Below are 20,969 nucleotides of genomic sequence, written 5' to 3'. Positions count from 1 at the left end.
CTAACCCAGTGCCGGTATTGTACCCTTCTGTTTTGACGGACGGTAACATTAAAGATAGCACGGAGGCAAGGGTGCAACCAAGGAAGTGAGGTACGCTGCATGAGCTGGCGCTTTCTTCTGCATCTAGTTAAGTTAATGGAAGCTTTCAAAGGGCGATTTCTGAGTAGGTGTGTTGGATATTGGCAGTCGTGGACTCGTGGTTGAGGTCTCGAAATAACTGTGGAATTTGGCTGATGAAGCTCCCTGCAATTTAGCTCTCTGTGGCTGGGAGGCGAGGCAGTGCGTGTGGTCCTTTCCGGATACAGCTAACCTTGCGTGGAAATTATCATGAGGTGACAGCAATACCTCCGGTTCGGGCAAGTCTGCGGCCTGCCCGTGATGATTGTCAATGCCGTTGCCCCGGCGGACTGTAACTCCTGCTTTGTTCACCGGTGGAGGTCTCCGATCCTGAGCGCCAAGCAACGCTGACAAGACGGCGCGGGACAGGTCTCCATAAGGAGTTACCTAAGGATGGCCGATGGTACCGGATACCTACCTACCCAATGATGGGTTTAACTTAATCGAGATCGAGAATTCGGCTGTCGCGTGAGTCGCGAGGCATGGCCTAGTATCGTATCGTAGTGTACATATATGTAGGCCGCAGGGGGAAACATACCTTAGTTACACCGTATAAGGTAGTTAGAAGCCGCCGCTATGAGGAAGAATGCCGCGAGAGTTGGCGTACTGTACGTACTACGTACAAGTACTTGCTTCAGGTTACCCTTATCCTCATGCGCGTCAGCCAGGAACTCCAATCCTGGGTCGCTCAAGGGCCGGTTCTTCTTGCAGTCGTCTTTCGGCAAATCGTTCCAGAAGCTGCCCGAGGTCTTTTTTGATTCGTCGCTGCGAGGGCTGTTTGAAACTCGACCTTGACCCCCGGCATCCGCTTGATCAGAGACAGGGGGCTATTTGCAGCATTGGCCATTCCGTTCGACGACAGCGCGCCTCACCCCTGGCAACTCAACCACTCAACGACATGGATCCAGGATGCTCGGGCGGCCGTCCATCATCGTCACAACGTACCAACCAGGCCGACTCCCAGTACCTGTACATACCTCAGCCACCAAGCATCAGCGGCGTTCTCTTTCCTGCACCGAAGCCCTGCATGGAAACAAAAATTTTCAACGCTCAGGCGGTCCCGACGGGAGCCCTCAAAGGCTCCTGGTTGGGACGTTGGGCACCGGCCTGACGGCCACTTGACCGCATTCTGACGACATTCCTGCCGTTTGGGCCGGCTGCGAGATGCAGGGACCGGGCGGTTTCCTGCTGCGAAAGTGGGCCTAATAAGAGGACTCCCGTGCTAATTTTGCGCGTTCGCCCGAGCGGTTGTTCCCAAGGTTCGATTGCTTTTTCCCGTCAACGGTTGCTGGGCACCCCGTCTCCGGTGGCTGACTTCAAAGGCATTGGGCGTGCTCGTTAGCTTTAACTATCTCAGGAAGAGATGGGCCAACCCTGGAAGTCGGCGATCTCAGAGACTGTTCCTGCCAGATACGGCAAACCCATTGAACCTGGGTCTCAAACCGGAACACTGAGCGGAACCACATGATTGGAATTCATGAGCCCAGGCCTCCATGATGTCTTAATAAGTGAGGGGAAAGATCCCTTACGTGAGGCGTGCCGGGGCCGGCGGGTGCTCCGGCAGGCATGATCAGTGAACGGAGCGGAAGCGTCCGATGGCCAATGGTCTTTGACCTGGTTTCCGTTTTGGAAAGATACCGGCCACGAGCCTGGTTCCCTCTCAGCGGGCAATCGCCATTTCACACGCCAGCTCGAGCCGCCAGCTTCGGCACGGCGGCCTTGACCGGGCCCTCAGGCACCCGGGCCGGGAGTAGCGTTAAGTGACGACGCCGCGTGTTGCTGCTCGTCGTTCGATCGCGGAATCGCTCCCCTGAACCTTGCAGGTTGCCATGTGCTCTCTGTCACTTCAGGTTGTGTAGGTGTGGATTCAACTTTCCATCGCTCGGGCTGTTTCCTTCTCATAAGCGGATACCTGAGGCTACGCTACACGCTAGTAAAGCGTACCTTCCCTCTTTTCTTTCCCGATGGCTGTTTCTCCTTCGGCGATGCCCGTGGGCAGCAGCTCCCGCCCAGAGCGGGCCCATTCTTTCCTGCCACCCATGTCCTTGATCTTCCACGTTCTACTACATACACAATACTTCACTTTTAACTCGTCCGCCGCCCGCACACAAGCCGCCGGAGCACGACCGATTAGGCGGGCCTGCAATTATCCGTGCACTTCAAGCCAGACGCATGGAATAGAATTTGAGGCTACAGCAGTGCCCCCAGCGGTTTACGAACCAGCTGACCGGGAGATAGCGGCCACAGGTTTCAAGTGCCGGTGACTCGCCAGATTCTCTCGTTTGAGCTGGTGAAGCATAACAGGGCCAGGCTCGACGGGAGTGCTGAGATATATAGAAGCAGGCGGTCGTGTTGTTTTACAAGTCCCAGCCTTCCCACGCAGTTGAAGACACAGCTCTATCCGTATCCCGCAACACAACACGCGCATTCTAGGATTGCACGTGGGCCGCCACTATCTTATTTAATTCTCGTTCTTTCCTTCTTTTGGCTCGGGTGTCCGCATCGATGATCCGCATCTCGGGCAGCGTCTGAGAAAGCAGTGCTGCTTTGCCGCCACAAGCCGCTCGCATTCACCACAGGCCAAACCCCCGAAGCACACTGTGACTGATATCGGACGGCGACGTCACGCAAAACCAAAACAAAAAGGGTCTACACGTCACTGCAACACGCCGCGGACACACATCAGCTCGGCAAGCCTCCCGGCCGCAGATCTCCACTCGCCCATCTTAGCATAGCTGCATAGGACCCAGCGATCCAAGATTTGGGGCGCTCCGCCCGGGGGGGGGTGTAGCTGTAACTACTAGTACCTACCTAGAGCTCGAGGCCAGTCTGGGGCTTGAGCCCATTGCAACGCACATCTTCTTCGAGGCGGTCCCATGCTCCGGCCAAGCGACCATTCTGCGCAGGTACGTGACGAATGATCGATTGGGTGGAGCCTCTGCCTGCCTTCTCCAGAATCCAGATCGATCCTGAGGCTAATTGAACACAAGCGTTTCCCATTGGCAGCCTTTTCAAGTTATTCATGTACATACATACACCATCGGTTGCCGACGGGGATTACCACACATTCTCCTTCCACCACAGGTCGACTTGCTTTTGTCTTGAACTGGCGTTCTGGTCCCTGCCCGAGATACCAAGCTCAACTAGTAGGATCACGTCTCTGTCGGGCAGTAGGCCAACCTCAGACCCCCCCATCACTCCGGACGTATTCTTCAACACCACCGCGCAGGACGAGACAAGCATCGTTGCCTGCGGTGCGGTGCTTTCAATCCAATATCCGGTGGTTGAGCAAGCGGGCGCAAGCGCTGTCTTTGAGGGTGTAAGTGGCTAGCCCGGTTCCAGTCCGCTACAGAAGACTGCGGTCCCCTGTCTTGGACAGATCTGCTGCCCAAAAACTCTTTCCAGCGCCGGCCTAGCATACAAGACGCCCCAGTGTACCCAGCTCTTGCTGCCTTGTCACTGGTATTTCCAAATACGGATTTGTACGCAACGGCAGGTGCGTCCCCGGAGCGGCATCCGAGCTGGACTTCTCTACCGGCGCCGTCCTCACTGCTTTCGGGCCACTTCATGGAAACGGCCTGCCAGTCTGCGCGAGTGGAGGATTTGACAAAGCGAAGATTCGGCAGCTGCTGCAAGTCTGCGAACCCGGGATCCTCCCCGCCCGCCATCTGTGTGGTTCAAGTTTGGGCGGCGCCCTTCAGCGAGTCAGTCAGCGACGCCTTTGCACACAACCCTAATCGACCTCTCCCACGCCGAGGTGCCTCGAGTCGGTCGAGTTTCGCCATCTCCACTTTTGACTCCGCGCGAGTCAAGTTCTCGGCGCTCGAAGTCTTTGTGCCAGCGTCTCTTGTTCCCAGGACTCGGAGTCCGATTGCTCCTCCGGCACCAAGCCATCTCCTCAAGCAAAGGACGCACAAAACCGCTACGTTTGAAGACGGACAGCCTCTTATATTGCGGCAACCCCCTACGTCAGCTGCTGATTGAGACTAACACGAAGAACTCGACGTGACACTCGGCGTGAGAGGAGACGCGTGGGGCTGACCGTCTCGCCCTGCCTCGCTGCCGGCCGCGACTTGGCCTCCCGAGGGTGTCGAGTTCTCTGGAGCGGCTGAATTGGGCGCGAAGTCGACATCTATTCAACGCGGCGATTTTTCCTTTCAGGCCTTTCTCAACATCAAGACTCTCGAGGGGTCGATAACTGGCAGCGCCAGGTCACCGAGAAATTCGGGTTGTGCAATCGCAGTCCAGCTTCTCCTTGCAGGATACCGAGCGAGGGGGGGAATCTCCAGTTGCTCGGCGTGGTTCTTCGGATTCAGGGTTATGGACGACAACAGGGGCCATAGGAGGCAGGATGAACCGCCGGTCTACCCTGCTTCCAGTTCACGACAGCACCAACCGCTGCATGGCCCGTCTCAGCATCGCGCGCACTCCTTTGCGGGCGCTCAGGGAGGAAGGTTTAGGCCTGCGCCTATCGCCACATCAGCGCCTGGGACGACGCGGGGAATTGGAGGGTCGACCGGCTACAGTACCTACTACTCGGAGCACCCGGCCGCGAGCTTCTCGACAACGGCATTGCCGCAGGGTGCGATGGGATATCACTCTACAGCAGACTATGGGCAAGCGGACTCGCGACAGCAGCAAAGCTTTGGCGGGACGTATCCTCCGACAATGATGTATAACGTGCAGCAAACGGGAGGGCCACAGGCCACTTCCGTGTACGATGCGAGCCCCCAGTACCCGTCCCGGCAGGCTGCAGCATTGCCGATGATGGCGACGGATGTCACGGGCCCTTACTTCCCGAGCGAGCCAACCAATGCGGCCGGGCCATCCGCGTTGCAGGCGCAAGCAGCGTCTTCCAGCACGGCGCAGGTATATCAGCAGCCCGGCTTGCATGGATACTCTACAGGCAGCATGGCCACTATGGGAGGCATGGCGACCTCACAGACCACACCCACACCCGACGTGAGGATGGATGAAGAGTATCCTACCACGGCGGGTCTCGACGAAGCGTATACCTCATACCAGACGGCTCTGAAGGAGATATTCCAAAACATACGAAATGGAGTGCTGGCGGACGCCAGCGAGTCGCTCCTGGGCGTCTCGGATTGGCTCCTGAACCATGTTGTAGAGCTCGGTACGTCTGGTCCAGAAATACCCCCGCAGATGCAATCGGAATGGAGCGTTGCTGATGCAGAATCACTACCCCAGGCCTTACCTCTGACGATCAGAACCTGCATGAGGAGAGGATCAAGCTGTGGAACGACTTCAACCATGCCTGGCTGGCCATATTTCAACGCCAAAAGGAGATGATGGAGTCAGGGCAGCAGTTGCAACGTACGCAGACCCTTATCCCGCACGAAGGTCTCAAGAAGATGGGTAAGAGCCTGGTGAGGTACTGCGATAATATCGAACGGCACGGGCTCGTCGATTACCAGTACGGGGTGTGGGAAGAACAGATCGTCGACAGTATGTGTTACCCGGCTGTTGGTATTGGCATCACTTGGAGCGTCTGGGAAACGTTTCGCTGACTATCGTATACCAGTCCTCGGAGAGTGCCTTACTCTCTACGAGTCTGCCATTCAACCAACCGGAGATGGTGGCGAAGGGATTCCTGACGAGCAGCGTCGCTGAGAGGTCTGTGATATCCTCGTGGGATTCCCAGAATTCCGTATGTTTGTCCGCCTCTCAGCCCTCGCCTGCTTCCCACTCAAAGGGTCTGTGTTCCCGGATTGAGACGCAATGCACCAAAGCGAAGGTGCCTTCCGCTTGGATTTGACTATCTTTACCCTTGCTATATCCATTGCATTATTACTTTCCTTTTGTTGCTCCCGGTTAACCGTTCTAGCGGCTCTTGAAGTGCCACACACTTCAGCAATGGGTCAGGAAGCCCCCCGGGGTTTCCAAGGAGGCTGTAAAACCATTATACAGGGCTCGCAGTGGCATTTCTTTTGCCCACTCGGGCCCTTTCTCGCCGCGAGGCATTTCTACTTTGGGTCGGCGTGCGTGTCAATGGGGAATAGAAGGTTGCCCTGAGGCGCCCTGTTGAACTAAGAAGAGAGGGTCTGGAAATTGCTGGCATTTTTTTTGGGTAGCCAGCGCTTCCCGTTGTGCTGGTTTTGGAGTTCCTTTCAGGTGTGTAACTGTATCTGCTTTTTGTTCTATTACAGGAAAGGGGGAATGCAAGGAAGGGGAACCTGGAACCTTGGGGGCATGCTTCATTGCAGGCACCGTCCTACGGTGAATTCATGGGACACGGCAATCGGCGCATACCACAAGAGACGCCCAACTCGCAATAATCACGATCTCAGCAGGGCTGCGAAAAGAGGATACGAGTACGACTAGAGCATGTTGCACATGCAGGAGATACGGGGTGACAAAAGACTGGGCGCGGCTACACGGCATCATTATGGTTCGGGAAAACGAAAGGAGAAAAACCCACCACCTAGGTTAGCTGGCCTGACTGTTCACTTCGTGGAGTGTAGTGTATTGTACCTGTATGTATTGTACAGTACATGTATGGACGTAGATAGGTAGTAGTCCTTTTCTTTCGTCTAGTTAGATGGCGGACGAAGCCCTCTGGGAACCGGCCACTGGTCACACAGTTGCATTTCTAAGCATCAGCGGACTTCTTGTGCGCATCAGGTAAACAAACTGAGAGCAGAACATCCAGTAGCAAGCATCAATCTCGGCTGAGAAGGAACTCGCCTCCGTCACCAGAATGGCGAGAGTCAGGCATCGATGGCTCAGAAGGTGCTTCCCCCACACCGCTCGGCGATATCATGAGCCGCGATCGAGCTTCGCCGACGTTCCATACGGGATAAAAGCGCATAAAAGAAAACCTTTGGGGAGAATTTTCTGTTTTAGCTGTGCGCATCAATGTTAGCTCCAGCCAATCATGCAATGTAGACCCCGGCGGGGTGTATGCACTAACAATGCTAACCGCACTGCTGGGACGAGCTTTGGGCCAATGGCGTGCGGATTTCGCAGTCCCTTCGCTCTACCCTTGCTTGCTCGCCCACCTCCCAAGACCTTTGGTCAACAACCTCGCCGGCGAGGCGGATGTCTCGATCGGGTTTGGGAGAGGGACAGAGTCCGCCCCTCGATTTCTGACCAGTGACCACAGACCGTCTTGGAGCCGAAATCGCTGTCATGCCTTCTGCGTTTGTTCCCGACGGCGCACACGATTGGGGGCGACCGGGGGGCGCTGCAAGACACCGAGATCTGTCAAACTCGAGCTGAGACAGAACAACCCGTCGAATCATCTTGTCGAAACAAAACGGATATTGCACCTCTGATGAAGTCAACATATCCGACCGGCGCCACCAACGGGAGAATGCCGATCGGTTCGGCCGTGGGCTGAGGTGTTACAGCAGAAGGGAGAGTCACGACGGAATGCTGTCCAATGTTGCCCTATCTCCGTGCATGATGGCTTGCACAGTATACCGGATTCCCTCAACCGTTTGGGGATTTGGGACCGAGACATTGTCGGCGGAGTTGCATGTTCCTGGGCTGTGTTACCACGGCAGTGCAACCGTTAGCGGTGAAGGATTCCCCGAATCGGACATCGTCGACGATCACCAGCCTCCAAGTCCCGCGTGTCGGAGGAAGCTACCTCGTTACTTGGATATCTCTCTTCTCAACTGATAGGTAACTCACTCGCTACACCGTAGCTCCGCCCCTGTTTACCCGCGAGGTTTCCAAGCCTCGGTCAAGGCGATCTGGCCGATCTACAACACCAGCAAGCGGGCTCTCGTACACTGCCAAGAAATGAGACCTTCCAACCCCAAGACGATTCGATTAGCGACTGGTCTTGGCAGCCCCAGTTTAGTTCCGACTCCACGGATCGCGGACACCGGTGGGGGGGATAATGCCACCCAAATCGACTTCGCAGACAAGGGTCTAACGTTAGGGAACCACTGCATTCTCGTCGCGTTTGACTTTGTGAGCGACATTCTGGTGGTGGATGAAGCATCCGGCCACGAATGAACTGAAAGCTCGGGGCGATCGACGGTCACAACATCATGTGGCCCGAAACAGAGTCCTACGGTATGTCAGCTGCATTCTATGTATAGGCATGCTTAGCTGAAGTCTCAGTCACACTTTACGCGGCCCCCGATCCGCTAAATCCGTGCAGCGGACACCAGTAAACAAAGGGGTTGCTGAATACGAAGCTTCGAGGGTCGTTTCTGCTAGGAACACCTGAGACGGTAGCTACACCATGCAGGTGTAATACGGGCAGTGTTTAGAACGTGAAGCAACTGCCAGTGCTTCTCGGGCTTGCCAACGACCTGTTGGTCCGTCCATGCTGTGGGACAAGGAAGCCGGGGTCGGCGGCCCGCCGTGCGTCTGCATCTCAGATGCCAGATCCGGCCGGTCGCATTGGGTCTTGTACGACGGTGGCTTATTAGAGGCTTTAGTTCTAAGCCGGCAATCGGCGTTGGCCACGTTCCAATCAGCCCAGCGCCCCGCGAAAGCTGCCAAAAATATAAAGTTCGGCGCTGACTTGGATATCGTCGTTGACAGAGCAGTCACACTCCCTGTCCTCACAACCTGACGTTAGAAAACAACCCTAGCTGAGATTGCTACGCTTGCTATCTGATTTATTCTGTCAACCATGTCGCCTGCTCCATGTTCCACTCCTTCAGATCCGTTATCTCTCCAGGCCTGTCGTTCTACCAGGGCATTGCTGCCGCCTAGATCCAATATATGCGATCGCCCGCCCGAAACAGCGGTATAACACCGCCGAGCAGCTAGCTCGTGCTGCGAGAGTCCTCGTATTGGAGACCACCTGCAGTGTACCATCTCTCGCAGCTGGCTCCTGAAGTAACTTCAATGCCTGTATGAACATGGAACTCGTCACATCACGGCCGTCCTCAGACTGATCAGAGCTGAAGTGACACAAGTATGTAAGCCTGCGGCGATGTGATGCATGGACAGTGCCCTTCCGCACAGCCACCAAGGATCCGACACTTGTCTCACGTTATGGATACACAAGCTGGGCTTCGAGGCCTCTACGTGCCCGCGAACTTGCACCTTACTCCCCAGACTCGATGGAAACCCCAGTGGTGCGTAAGTAGACAGGGAAACATCAAGACTCCACATGGCAATCAGGTCCCGGCGTACAGTCTATTAGATTGCCCTCATGAATCCCTTCGGCAATGCTCATCTGGCCAAAGACCGGTACTTGTCGGCGCCGCGTGAACCATCCACTAGGCGTGGTTTTCTTGTCAACAAGGGGAAACGATAAAACAAGTCATCATATTCATTTCCAAACGTCGCATCGTGCCTCGTGGTAACTTTCGCAGACCCTCCAACTTCGCGTCGCTCAGAACTGATCTATTGCCAGAAGAGTCAGTATCAGCACTGGAAAATCCCAACAACACAATGACAAAACTCACCGAGTGTCATGCTCATGCTAACATCCGTGTTCTCCACCATCTTGGTGAACTCCTCAAAGCTGATTTTGCCGTCCTTGTCCAGATCCGCCTCCATGATCGTCTTGTCAACGATCTGTTGCAGCTGCTGGTCTTTGAGGTTGTTGCCGACCATCATCTTGAGCACGATGAAGAGCTCACCGTTGCTGATGTAGCCATCGCGGTCAATGTCATACACCTTGAAGGCAAACCGCAGCTTCTGCTCCTTGTTGCCCTTGCTGCTGAAGGCGCTCAGTCCGGAGACAAACTCCTGGAAGTCCACGTCACCGCCGCCGTCTTCGTCAAAAATTGCTATCATTCTGCGATTTCATCAGCTTTGGGTGTCTTGGTAGGGTGGAGCAGAGCTGCCGGGGCTGTACGGGCGTACCGTGTCGCGAGCGGGTTCGACGATATTTGCGGCAGGCTGAGGAATTCTTCGCGCTCGATCGTACCGGAGTTGTCCTGCAGACAGCCGAGCATGTTAGCGCACAATTCGCTTGCGATTCCTCTGCGAACCAACCCTGCTCTCATATGTGCTCAGGAGGACGTATGTACCTTATCCAACTTCATAAACCTCTTTCGTAGCCTATCCACTTCCTCCCTGTCGACTGCCATGCCGAAAACACACGAGTCAGCCAGCCCATACCACCATCATGGGAGAAAGAGATGGGGAACGGCCGCACAGTTTGACCCCTGGACGATGTTGTCCAGCACCGCGCTGGTAGTGTTGCCCATCGTGCCGATTTTCGAATGTCGATAGCCTCGTCCGCCTATTCGTTTGGTGATCTATGGTCTCCACCCGGTTAGATACCAGAGCCAGATAGAGGAAAGCAACTTAAAGAGCCGCGACCGAGAGCCGTACGTCGGTATGGGGCACCCCAGCGTGAACTGAATTCGGTCGGCAGCGATGTCTGAGATAGCACCCGCTCGATTTCTCGAAAAAGTACTGTCCTCAAACGGTCCTCAGTAGCTGGGGATTGATTTTGGCGTTCGGCGTGTGCATGTGGCCGTCGGCAAGGATGGTCGTTGCAGGCAGGCTCGGAATCTGGGCTGATGTTAAAGGTAAGGCTGAGGCAGAAGCGGCAGGCGGTCGGGGTCCTACGCGCTTGCAAGTGAGGTACCTCCTACCCAGCAAGCATGGCGGGGCGAAAGATTGCAGCGGACAGCGCGGGGAAAGGGGATGTTTGCGCCACATTCTGGGTCGCACTAGCCACATATCACGAAGGCCAAGCCAAATGCGAGCGTACCTGGCGAGCCTACTGTGTAGGTCCCTGGTAAGGCACGGTAGGTATTGAAACGCACGATGCATACTCAGTACGACAGTAATACATCTAAGAAGGTGTTGCACATGACGATGCATGTTCTGCAATCTGGTGCATCCTACCATATAATTCAACAAGGAAGGCGAGATTTGTACTATTCAATGCATTTATAGTGCCTCTCAACCTGAAGGAAGGAGCGCCATCCGCTTGCTGCGCCTCTGGGGAAATTTGGGCCTGATGCCAATGGAAGGGAGGGGCGCGCTGGGCATTTGTTATCGGGCAAGAAAAGAGTGTGGGGGCCCCCTTTCGAAAGCCGCCAATGGGCAGAACCGAGTCATGGAACACGCCGCCAAAACAGCAAACTCTGCGCCCGGCACCTCAACGACACTCCATCCAGAGATCAAGATTGAGCCATCAAAATATCGACAATAACGCCAGTTTTACATCAAAAAACTCGGCAAAACGGTGTTACATGGCACCCTGAATGAGAGGAGAATTTTTTCCATCGGGGTTTCCCCAGGCTTTCTGCCAAATTTACATCCCCAGCAGCCATGGCGACCCGCAAAGTTCGGTACAAGAAACTGAACTCGAAAACACCGCTATCAGTGCTCAGAGAGGACCAGATAGATGCAACTGAGTATGAATCACTCACAAATGAAGCCCAAATCGCCACCGGAGTCGAGCACGCTGAGGAAAATGTGAGTTGAAATGCCGTCCTTATCGGACCATATCACGTGCCCCCGCACGTGACCGCCATTGTCCCCATCAATCAGGAACAGGAATCCCAACCCGAATTGGGAATGGGCCGATACTGACCTTTTATTCTACAGGAATACCATCTCCAAGTAGTGCTGCAGAGCACGGGAGTCGCGGCAGACAAGGAGATCCCTGTGCCGCCTCCCCAGGAGAGCTCGCTCAACTATGACGAGCTCTATGCTCGTCCATTCTCCAAGACATCCACCTACATTCGCTTCTCTCAGACCGTCGAGGAATCCATTGCATGCATGTATGATATGACCGAGGAAGATGAAGTATTCCTCAAGTCGTATAACCAGAAGCGGACTCCGTCCGCCCAGCTCTCCGAGGATGACTTCGAGAAGATCATGGAGGTGTTCGAGGACACGTCCGAGTTCAAGGCTCCTTACGCCGCCATAGACCAGACCATAGTTCCCTACGATGACATGCTTCAGGGCCTCCAGGAGCTGGATAAGGCCAAGGTCATGCCTCACGCCAAGGAGATCTATGAATACTGGAAATCACGGCGCCAAGCGTCGGGCAACCAACCGCTCCATCCGATGCTCAAATTCGAGAGGCACCAAGAGAGTGATGATGCTGATCCGTACGTCTGCTTCCGGCGTCGTGAAGTCCGTCAGACTCGCAAGACACGCGCCAGAGATGTCCAGAGCGCGGAGAAACTGAAGCGTTTGCGGAAAGAGCTCGAGGATGGTCGCCAGTTGGTCTTAGCCGCGCAGAACCGAGAGCTTCTGAAGGCAGAGATGCTCAAGGCTGACCGTGCCATCTTCGAGCTGCGAGCCCAGCTCAAGGAGCATAAGATTCGGTTGGGCATCAAGACCGATGATGAAGACCTCATCAACCAGAAGGTTGGTTCAGCAGTCTCCGTGTGCTCGGATATCCAGCATGATGCTAACACCTCGCAGCCGCAGCGGAGGAAAGCCCCGGAGGTTCCTGCTGTGCAGCGGCCACCGCCTCCATCGCAACTCCGCATCACTGTCCGGCCAGATGGGCGACCGGCCGAGGCTGACCTTTCGCACCTTGCCGATCGATTGGCCGAAAAGGAGAATGAGCTCCGGGCAGACATCGAAAAGAAGGTCAAGAGTCATAACCAATGGAACTGCAACCATTTGGACCTCACACGAGGTCCGCTCTCGCCGGTCTACGGCCCTCGACGGGATATCAGTTTTAGGCCGGCTAAGACGCAGTACTTGATGACGCCACCAGCTAGTGCATCCTCGGCGTCCTTGGAAGAGCCAACGCCAATGGATGTCGATAAGCCGCAGAATCCCCAGCCCGTCTTCAACTTTAGGGGCGTAGCACAGGCTGAGCAAACGAGGGAAAACCCGCCGGCATACCGGCGTCGGATCGGCAGACTCGGTCGGTTATGGATCGATCGTCGGGGGCTAGCCAGTCCGCCACGCGATGTCAGTGCCGAGGTGCTGGATCGGTGGAAATATGACCAGTCGTCGGACGACGAGGAGGAGCCACCAACATACGAGGTCGATCCCTTCGATACCAACGCTCTGAGATTCCGTGCTTCGATCCCGCTCCCGCCGTGGATGACGAACAGGGTCGCAGTCGCGAATGCCCATGCCCGAGCCCCACTAGTACAACCTCAACAACCACAACCACAACTACAACCTCAACCACAACAGCAACCACCGCAACCACAACCAACGTCGCAACCACAGCAGCCAACGGAAGGCTAATGGCGCATGAACAAAGGGAATTCCTCTCGATGGTCCAAGAGCTCCCCTATGTGCCACAACACATGAAAATGGGACCAAACCAAAGAAGCGAGCGTGACCGTGAGTAATGTAAAAGCGAGTGTTGGGCTGCGATGGTTGTCAGATAAAAAGTCGGTCGACCTCCTGAACTACGTTCGATGGGGTTGGCTTGTTGCTCGTGGTTTCCAGGTATGTTGTCCGCCGTCTCCGTGCGGTTGGGCTTCAGCAAGAAAGGTTCCTTGCTCTGTACACCCCCTGAGCCAAGAAGCCACTCGCAACACTCCAATGACTGTTTTCATCGGTGAACCTGGCAAAAGAGGATTTGGCTTGGCGTTCCGGTGTGCGGCTGTTGTGTATAGATGATGACGTCGGGGCGAGGCAAGCCATGTACCTATGAACAGCGGGTGACTGTACAGATCCTCCATGCCGTTGGCGGAGACACTATAGCGAAGCATAATAGAAGCCAAGCAGCGTTTGCCTGCATCTCATCGTTTAAACCTTCGTGATCTCCTGGCGTTGACCTTTCGCGTATTACCGTCCCCAAAAGGGCAGCAAGGGCTTGGCGCAAAACAGTATGCGCAATTGGCTTTCAATCGCATGGCGGTCGTTGGTTCGGTGTATATCGCGAGGTGTCATAGTGATCTGAGCCTCAAGTTGGACGAGGAGCGTACGGTTAAGCAGGATCGCGGCGCTGTTTGCCGCACCAGTGCTCAGGTGAGCCTTCCGGGTAAGATCAAGCAAGGTGCGACGTGTGGAATCATGCCCTGTTGAGCAAGCTTTCGAATTCCCATGTCTGGTTGAGGGAATCGAGGTCCACACCCGCTGCGAGTAAACCTTTGGCCGAATCCGAGGGAGCTCGAAGCCAAAGGGCTGCCATCCATAAGGGAGGACCGTAAAAAAGCCGGATCCCGCTAGACCGGCTTTGCTCATCCTGATCAAGGATGAAGCGCCTATTGAGCTCCGGCCAGTCCAGGATGTCTCCAAACGTCATCTGGCCTTGCTACACCGAGCTGAGGGATGGGTGGCAGGGTCTGTGGTGTTCCGTCTCCCCAAATTGGCGAGCGACTCGGAGACGTAACTGGTACAAAGATGCGGAGTGTCTCCGGCATAGGGTTCTGAGGCGATCTGTATTTGATAACCGCGCATGAGTTCGCTTGCCAAAGGCTAGTCCATTGTGTCACTTCTGGTGGCACTCAGGACAATTTGGCGAATGACGGGTTACGAAAGTGAGCGCAAGGCAGAGTGCGACTCCTATTTATGTCGCCTAGCAGTGTTTGCTAGACGAGTAATCGACACATTGGCAGCAATTGCTGCTACCCTGGACAGGCTTACTAGCTCTGAGCAAAAACGTCAGCCTTGGAGTTTATCAGGACCGGAAGGAAACCCCCCGGCCGGCCAGAGTGTTGCGCGCGGAGGTATCTTTTACGCTCAATAGGAAGACGAAGGAGGATACATCGAGACGTACCGCTTGGAGGATGAGCGCATCGCTTCCGGGTTGTCTCCTCGTCGCTTGCCTTCCGGACCCATGGCTAAGATAGAGGAGCGCTCGTTGACGGGAGTGGTTTGCGCAACTGCGTCTGAGTTGCTCCAGTGGGAGACAAAATCCAGGGGCTGAAGCTCAGTACGGAAGAGATCCAGGCTCGGAATCGGGAGAAGTAATGGCTTCCGGGTACATCATGAACCAAGTGATGGAAAGGCGTCTTGTGAACGGGAGACGCAGAATTGGCACACATATTCTCCGTGCAGTGGGGGTCTGACCCTTGTGAGAGTCAACTCGGTTGACGCACGTGCCATCATAGGACCCCTGGTACGGTACGTACCTTTCTGCTCCCCTCCGTGAATCATGACAACCTAACCCCTCATTCCACGCTACCCCGCCGACGAAATGGCTAAAGACCCCTCGGTCGGATCAACAACCTTCAAGTACATGTACATACAATGCATTGCATAATAAGTGGTCTAATTAAAGGTGCGCGCCGTTAGACAGCACGGCCCACTACCATTCGCACCGAGTCGCGAGAGCGTCTGATAGACTGACAACCCGCTCAATATACTGGTTCGAAGATTCGAAACACTTTACCAAACGAAAACCCCCTCCGGCGAACTCAATGGATTTCGCCAAAAAGGAGCGGCGCATCGCCCTCGGCTGCGAAGGCTCAGCGAACAAGCTCGGCATCGGCGTGATCCTTCACACAGGCGACCCGTCTCGACCCGAGACCTGCACGTCAACCGTCCTCTCCAATGTGCGGCACACCTTCGTCTCCCCGCCGGGCACCGGTTTCCTGCCCAAGGACACAGCACAGCACCACCGGGCCTTCTTCGTGCGCATCGCCAAGCAAGCGCTGGCCGACGCACACATTGCCATTGCCGACATCGATTGCATATGCTACACGCGGGGGCCGGGCATGGGGGCACCGCTCTCGTCGGTGGCGGTCGCCGCCCGCACGCTGGCGCTGCTCTGGGACAAGGAACTCGTCGGGGTGAACCACTGTGTGGGCCACATCGAGATGGGGCGGGCGATTACCGGGGCGGACCACCCCGTGGTGTTGTATGTGTCCGGGGGCAACACGCAGGTGATCGCATACGCGGAGCAGCGGTATCGGATCTTTGGGGAGACGCTCGACATCGCGGTGGGGAATTGTCTCGATCGGTTTGCCCGGACATTGGAGATCAGCAATGACCCCGCGCCGGGGTACAATATTGAGCAGTTGGCCAAGCAAGGGGGTAGGGTATTGCTCGATCTGCCGTATGCGGTCAAGGGGATGGATTGTTCGTTTAGCGGAATCCTGACGCGGGCGGAGGAGCTGGCGGCGCAGATGAAGGCTGGCGGGAAGGGTCCTGATGGGGAGCCGTTTACAGGGGCAGATTTGTGTTTCAGTCTGCAAGAGACCGTGTTTGCGATGCTGGTGGAAATCACCGAACGGGCGATGGCACACGTGGGGAGTAGCCAGGTGCTGATTGTCGGCGGGGTTGGATGCAATGAGCGTCTGCAGGAGATGATGGGTGCCATGGCCGCGGGTCGCGGCGGAAGCGTCTATGCGACGGATGAGCGCTTCTGCATAGACAATGGAATTATGATCGCACATGCAGGGTTGTTGGCATATGAAACAGGGTTCCGGACGCCGATCGAGGAGAGTACATGTACACAGCGATTTAGAACAGACGAAGTCCTCGTCAAATGGAGGAAGTGAGGTGCTTTTACATTCGCACATCGGTCTATCAATTGACACTCCGTGGCCCTACCCTTCTTTAGTAGTTTCGTCGCCACACCGGAAGCCAACCATCGCCCACACTAGCGGGCGTCAAGCTAAGCCCTAGCTGCGCGGCGTTGACATGCGGAACTGCCGATACTCCCGACCGCCGTACCGTCTGAACCTAGATGCCCTCTGCCGTTGTGGGCTTGTACATAATAGTTGTCACATACTGCATCGGCTGTCAGTCTCGTGGCTCATGAGATAGTAGTAACTGGCACCCCGCTTACCTTGCTCTTGTACCTCGTCGTTGCCGAGACAGCTAGTACATTGTTCTTAATGCTGCTTGTCGCGAGGTGGTTCAAGACGGTATGGTTGGGCTGCGTCAGGACGCTGTTGTCATCTTTCCTCGGCGTGGCCGCATTGAGGATCGGTTTGCTCAAGAATGAGGGGAGGCCTGGCGGATTCGGCAACCTCTCCGTGGCCAGCACGGCGTTCTGGTACAACGGAGAGTCTTCTGACTGATCCAGGTCGAGGAGGTACTTGGGTACCTTATTCGCAAATTGGTTGGCCGGCGGCACGTCTCTATCCTTAGCTATAGGGACCTTGCTTTCCTCCTCGGTGGGAGCCGCGTGTGCCTGTTCCTGCTGCTGGGAACTCTTGCTTTCGGGGACGCCGTCCGCTTCAGCTGGTGTTGGCGGCAGATCATCGGGCGTGATCTCTATGTAGTTGACCAGATTGTTGCCAAAGTCAACCGTGGTGGGATAATCGGGAGATGTTTGCATTTGACCGTCAACCAGGAACCGAATATGGTGTGTCCCAGGTAGAATGTTGATCGTCGTAGCGAAGACGCCTGGTTGGCCCTCGCTGCCGTCCGCATTCCCACGTTAGTGCGTCATGGCCAGAGAACAATCCACTTACTACGTTTCGCGACCATTTGTGATACTTACACTGGATGCAATCGCGTTTTGCGGTTCCATTGGAAGATGGTGCCCGTCAGGTAGACTTTGTCGCCGCCGTGCCGCCATTCCAGCCTTGTCGGTACCGTGGGCCTGGTCTTGTCCACCAACAATTCCTCGGTGTCGTCTTCTTCGAGCACAGAGTTGTCGCTCAGGTTCGAGACTGGGTGGGTGAGCCCTGTGGCGTCCAAGCCCTCGACATCGCCGACAGGCTGGTCAACATCCGTCGGCGCAATGATGGGCGACCCGGGGGTGTGGACCTCCTCCTCGATAGGAAGCGGTAGCCGCGGGGGCCTCGTCAGGTACGACACTTCCTGCAAGCTGCTGTAGGGCATCGTGGCGGAATCGCAGTTGTCTTCCGATCTCGGTGATGATGGTAAATTGTGCGAGTTGGGCACGGCTACGGGCTTCGTAGGCACATGGCTCGTGCCAAGGCTGCCCGGCTTGATGTCGACTGGTGTTGCGGAGCTCGTGGAGCTGGCGGCGGTGGTGGCAGAAGAAGCGGCCGAGAAGTCCGATGAGCCGCCGGGCCCGAACGGCCGGGTCTGTAGCGGGTTTGACCGGCTGCTGGTGTTTGACGGCGGTTGGACAGCGGTGCCCTGCGCCTGAGTGAGCGAGGGTTCTGGCGGGGCAGCAACCGCGTGGTTCTGCACCGGGAACGGGCTCTTGTTTTCTCGCCTCACCGGCCGATCATGCTGAGAATGTGCTTGTTGGGATGACGACTGGCTCGTGGATTTGGATGTGGAGGGGCTGTTGCCCATTTTTCATTCACTCGGCGTTTGGCTGCTGGCCTTCATACAACACTAAGCGTGTAGATAAGAGGAACTAGTCAAGCTGCCGATGCGGGGTGTTCAGTGCATTTTCTGGTCGATGTGAGTGCGTGCGCCCTGTGTATGGAGTTGAATTCGAGCCGGCGGGACAGGCAAGGCGCATTGCATACAGCCCTGTCTTCGAACGGCAGCAGGGCCTTACTGTTCATGTAGGATGAGGGATGCACCAGACTCAAGTTTCGAATGACGGAGAGGCAAGGGAGGTCCAATGCCTGGCTCGAATCGATAAATGAGTTCTTCTGCCCCACTTTTGCATGTGCATAGGCACCGTGCCACCCCTGCAAGGTGGGCTCCGCTTTCGGAAGTGCTTGGCGTTGATCCATGCATCATCTGCCCCATTGTGTTGCAAACCAGCCGCATTCTGAATGCGAGTAAACATTTAAGGTAGTAGCAGTAACAAAAAACTGACGTGAAATCTAAGTTCAACCTTTCACAACATAGCTTCTCAGCACCGCTTCCGCCCGTACACTCTCGCTCTTCACAACAAATCAATCGGACAGCAAACAATATGTCAGACAACTTCGTCGCCCCCGGCCAACAACGCTACCTGCGGGCCTGCATGGTCTGCTCCATCGTCATGACTTTCAGCGTAAGCCTAGATTCTCTTCTTCTCGTCACCCCAAACTGTACTTACATATCCGACAGCGATTTCGCGATGAAGGTTGCCCCAACTGCGAGGAGTTTCTCCACCTTCAAGGGTCGCCCGACCAGATCGACAGCTGCACGTCACCGGTGTTCGAGGGGCTCATCACCCTCGCCGACCCGAGCAAGTCCTGGGTGGCAAAGTGGCAGCGGCTGGATGGGTACGTGCGCGGCGTGTATGCCACCAAAGTGTCAGGACAGTTGCCGGACGACGTGCGGACGACTTTGGAGGAATATCGGGTTACGTACATCCCGTAAGTCCGACCTAAACCTTGCGCCTAGGTGAACACGCGGAGTAGCTAACCATCAGTAGACGGGATGGAAGCGCCACAGAACTAGATTAACGATGCTTGGGCTGGACATGGGCGTCATTTGGGAAACGGACAGCATCGGGCGACGGAGTTGTGGAGTTGGCTATCACAGGCTGAATTTCGGTATCTCGACATTTAGCGTATTTATCTAGGTATCTAATGGTTGAACCACGTCATGCCCTTTTATCCCTGTCCTGGTATCATGCTCTTTCCAAAGCCAGCAACCCGCAACGCCAGAACAATGCAGTATATGACACTCCGTATCCCCAGGTCTCGAGCCTCCTAGAACCGCGGCCTCTTCTGGGGAGGCCCGCCGCCGGCTTCCCGCGCTCTTTTCCGCTCTAGCTCCTCCTTCATGATCCTTTCCGCCTCGCTCATCTTCTTTGGTTGAGCGGCCATGACCTTCTTCGGAGCGCCGGCAAACGCGTTCTTGAAGACATTTTTTGGTTGCGGCTTGGCGCCGAACTTTAGAGACACCGGCTTCACTGCGGCTGTCACCTCGCCAGGCTTGGCCTCCTCCTCCTCCTCCTTTTTTGTCTCTCCATTGCTTGTCCTTTTGGTAAGATCTGAACCAGAACCCTCGGCGCCTGCGCTCGGCGAACGGGTAGCGACCTCAGGTGTCGTGCTTTTCCCCGTCGTCTTGGTCCCGAAGCTCAACTTGATCTTTTCGCCCTCCTCCCTCTTCAATTCCTTCCCCTTTTCCTCGTCCTCCTCTTCCCCCCATCTAGCGCCAGACCCCTCGCCTCGGCATCCTTCCGCGCCCTTTCGATCTGCGCCCGCAACATCATCTGTTCTCTCTCTTCATCTCCCTTATCCTGCATCTCCTTCCTCCTCACCGCCTCTCTCCGCTTCATCGCCTCAGGTGAGTCGTCGATCCAAGCGATGAATAGCCCGTCCTCCTTCTCCTCGGCCCTCACAATCCCTTCTCTCGCGATGTACTTCACGAAGTCGGTCAGGGAATGCCACTTGGTGGCGTTCAGATGCGTATGGTCCTTCTTGGCGATGACCTCCTGGTAGAACTTATTGGCGTGGATGCTCTTCTCGCCGTGGGCCGTTTTCAGTAAGGAAATAAACTCGTGCAAAAATTGTTTGCTATAGTCCTCCTGGACGCTCTTGAAGTTCTGCCCGGCTTCGAGCGCACGGCGCATGTGGCTTTCGGACTGGCAGTGCATTTTGAATGCGTTCTCATCGCGGCAAGCCTTTTCGCAGATCTGGCAGTACCAGCGGAGGCGGGTCAGGCCCTTCTGTTTCATCTTGTTGGAGAGGTATTTGGTCGAGCCCGGTTCGGCTTTGCCCATCTTCGCGGTGGCAACCGACTCGCTGCGCGGAGTCTAGCGGTGGGTGGTTCTGGATTGTTAGGGCTCAATTTGAGATGAGTGCGACAGCGACTAAGCGATGACTCTTCGACGGTTAATGCCGGTGACGGAGGAGATGGCGTTGCGTTGCGCGAAGGAAGCTGTTCGTTTGGCGTGGGAGGTTGTTGTGAATGGAATGAGCCGCAAAACTGAGGAGCTAACTGTTGTACAAGGGTCAATGGACGGATGGAATACACAGTAAGCACCAGGCTAAGGCGAGGTATAACCCTAACCCTTGGTCTTCACTGTTCGGAAACACTGAAGCAGACCGCTGGCATCTTGCTACTACGTACTTACTACTTATTACTAGTACTAGTAGGGCAGCTCCCTTCTTCAAGGTCGGTCTTAAAACTACCTAGGTACGTACTGCCTGTCCAAAATGCCTGGTTGGTTCCGATGAATTCTAGGTAGATAAGGTATGTACAAT

General features: G+C 55.6%; 7 protein-coding genes across 7 annotated transcripts; 4 read left to right on the top strand and 3 right to left on the bottom strand.

Annotated features, from left to right (window-relative positions):
• Nucleotides 1–4,437: 4,437 nt before the first annotated feature.
• Nucleotides 4,438–5,748, top strand: B0T15DRAFT_490803 (uncharacterized protein; the record flags this gene model as incomplete). Its single annotated transcript, XM_062866720.1, has 3 exons — nt 4,438–5,251; nt 5,326–5,583; nt 5,660–5,748. The coding sequence occupies 3 exons, from the start codon at nt 4,438–4,440 to the stop codon at nt 5,746–5,748; spliced, it is 1,161 nt and encodes a 386-aa protein (XP_062723991.1).
• Nucleotides 5,749–9,380: 3,632 nt separating this feature from the next.
• B0T15DRAFT_101040 (calcineurin subunit B) lies at nt 9,381–10,718 on the bottom strand. The gene is made up of 6 exons (XM_062861360.1): nt 10,425–10,718; nt 10,214–10,282; nt 10,086–10,138; nt 9,919–9,992; nt 9,516–9,850; nt 9,381–9,453 (listed from the first exon to the last, which is right to left on the bottom strand). Exons 2-6 carry the CDS (start codon nt 10,263–10,265, stop codon nt 9,443–9,445), a joined length of 525 nt encoding a protein of 174 aa, XP_062723990.1. The 5' UTR covers nt 10,266–10,282; nt 10,425–10,718; the 3' UTR covers nt 9,381–9,442.
• A 412-nt stretch (nt 10,719–11,130) lies between these two features.
• Nucleotides 11,131–13,511, top strand: B0T15DRAFT_101227 (enhancer of polycomb-like-domain-containing protein). The gene is made up of 3 exons (XM_062861361.1): nt 11,131–11,490; nt 11,623–12,393; nt 12,451–13,511. The coding sequence occupies exons 1-3, from the start codon at nt 11,344–11,346 to the stop codon at nt 13,234–13,236; spliced, it is 1,704 nt and encodes a 567-aa protein (XP_062723989.1). The 5' UTR covers nt 11,131–11,343; the 3' UTR covers nt 13,237–13,511.
• A 1,617-nt stretch (nt 13,512–15,128) lies between these two features.
• B0T15DRAFT_523790 (glycoprotease family-domain-containing protein) lies at nt 15,129–16,453 on the top strand. The gene has a single exon (XM_062868724.1). The coding sequence runs from the start codon at nt 15,363–15,365 to the stop codon at nt 16,443–16,445; it is 1,083 nt and encodes a 360-aa protein (XP_062723988.1). The 5' UTR covers nt 15,129–15,362; the 3' UTR covers nt 16,446–16,453.
• B0T15DRAFT_523787 (carbohydrate-binding module family 48 protein) lies at nt 16,454–18,411 on the bottom strand. Its single transcript, XM_062868723.1, has 3 exons — nt 17,396–18,411; nt 16,736–17,312; nt 16,454–16,677 (listed from the first exon to the last, which is right to left on the bottom strand). The coding sequence occupies exons 1-3, from the start codon at nt 18,163–18,165 to the stop codon at nt 16,630–16,632; spliced, it is 1,395 nt and encodes a 464-aa protein (XP_062723987.1). The 5' UTR covers nt 18,166–18,411; the 3' UTR covers nt 16,454–16,629.
• A 153-nt stretch (nt 18,412–18,564) lies between these two features.
• Nucleotides 18,565–19,313, top strand: B0T15DRAFT_410526 (Spt4/RpoE2 zinc finger-domain-containing protein). Its single transcript, XM_062865379.1, has 3 exons — nt 18,565–18,823; nt 18,880–19,130; nt 19,190–19,313. The coding sequence occupies exons 1-3, from the start codon at nt 18,743–18,745 to the stop codon at nt 19,218–19,220; spliced, it is 363 nt and encodes a 120-aa protein (XP_062723986.1). The 5' UTR covers nt 18,565–18,742; the 3' UTR covers nt 19,221–19,313.
• On the bottom strand, nt 19,314–20,692 carry B0T15DRAFT_523784 (domain of Kin17 curved DNA-binding protein-domain-containing protein). Its single transcript, XM_062868722.1, has 2 exons — nt 19,971–20,692; nt 19,314–19,911 (listed from the first exon to the last, which is right to left on the bottom strand). The coding sequence occupies exons 1-2, from the start codon at nt 20,483–20,485 to the stop codon at nt 19,470–19,472; spliced, it is 957 nt and encodes a 318-aa protein (XP_062723985.1). The 5' UTR covers nt 20,486–20,692; the 3' UTR covers nt 19,314–19,469.
• Nucleotides 20,693–20,969: the final 277 nt, after the last annotated feature.

Source organism: Chaetomium strumarium (assembly GCF_033439665.1).
Source record: "Chaetomium strumarium strain CBS 333.67 chromosome Unknown B0T15scaffold_2, whole genome shotgun sequence".
Classification (NCBI taxonomy): Eukaryota; Fungi; Ascomycota; class Sordariomycetes; order Sordariales; family Chaetomiaceae; genus Chaetomium; species Chaetomium strumarium.
Note: the sequence above shows the minus strand (reverse complement) of the source record. Positions and strands in the feature narration are given on the sequence as shown.

What these genes read in the sequence shown, in the direction of transcription:
- B0T15DRAFT_523784 (XM_062868722.1), bottom strand. Translation starts at nt 20,485, where the DNA reads ATGGGCAAAGCCGAACCGGGCTCGACCAAATACCTCTCCAACAAGATG. An exon ending in GAAGAGAGAGAACAGATGAT is followed by an intron (nt 19,912 to 19,970) that starts GTTGCGGGCGCA and finishes GTCTGGCGCTAG; the next exon opens with ATGGGGGGAAGAGGAGGACG.
- B0T15DRAFT_101227 (XM_062861361.1), top strand. Translation starts at nt 11,344, where the DNA reads ATGGCGACCCGCAAAGTTCGGTACAAGAAACTGAACTCGAAAACACCG. An exon ending in TCGAGCACGCTGAGGAAAAT is followed by an intron (nt 11,491 to 11,622) that starts GTGAGTTGAAAT and finishes TTTATTCTACAG; the next exon opens with GAATACCATCTCCAAGTAGT. An exon ending in AAGACCTCATCAACCAGAAG is followed by an intron (nt 12,394 to 12,450) that starts GTTGGTTCAGCA and finishes AACACCTCGCAG; the next exon opens with CCGCAGCGGAGGAAAGCCCC.
- B0T15DRAFT_523787 (XM_062868723.1), bottom strand. Translation starts at nt 18,165, where the DNA reads ATGGGCAACAGCCCCTCCACATCCAAATCCACGAGCCAGTCGTCATCC. An exon ending in AAAACGCGATTGCATCCAGT is followed by an intron (nt 17,313 to 17,395) that starts GTAAGTATCACA and finishes TGCGGACGGCAG; the next exon opens with CGAGGGCCAACCAGGCGTCT. An exon ending in CGACGAGGTACAAGAGCAAG is followed by an intron (nt 16,678 to 16,735) that starts GTAAGCGGGGTG and finishes CAGCCGATGCAG; the next exon opens with TATGTGACAACTATTATGTA.
- B0T15DRAFT_410526 (XM_062865379.1), top strand. Translation starts at nt 18,743, where the DNA reads ATGTCAGACAACTTCGTCGCCCCCGGCCAACAACGCTACCTGCGGGCC. An exon ending in CCATCGTCATGACTTTCAGC is followed by an intron (nt 18,824 to 18,879) that starts GTAAGCCTAGAT and finishes CATATCCGACAG; the next exon opens with CGATTTCGCGATGAAGGTTG. An exon ending in TATCGGGTTACGTACATCCC is followed by an intron (nt 19,131 to 19,189) that starts GTAAGTCCGACC and finishes AACCATCAGTAG; the next exon opens with ACGGGATGGAAGCGCCACAG.
- B0T15DRAFT_101040 (XM_062861360.1), bottom strand. Translation starts at nt 10,265, where the DNA reads ATGGGCAACACTACCAGCGCGGTGCTGGACAACATCGTCCAGGGGTCA. An exon ending in CATCGTCCAGGGGTCAAACT is followed by an intron (nt 10,139 to 10,213) that starts GTGCGGCCGTTC and finishes TCGGCATGGCAG; the next exon opens with TCGACAGGGAGGAAGTGGAT. An exon ending in TCGAACCCGCTCGCGACACG is followed by an intron (nt 9,851 to 9,918) that starts GTACGCCCGTAC and finishes ATGAAATCGCAG; the next exon opens with AATGATAGCAATTTTTGACG.
- B0T15DRAFT_523790 (XM_062868724.1), top strand. Translation starts at nt 15,363, where the DNA reads ATGGATTTCGCCAAAAAGGAGCGGCGCATCGCCCTCGGCTGCGAAGGC.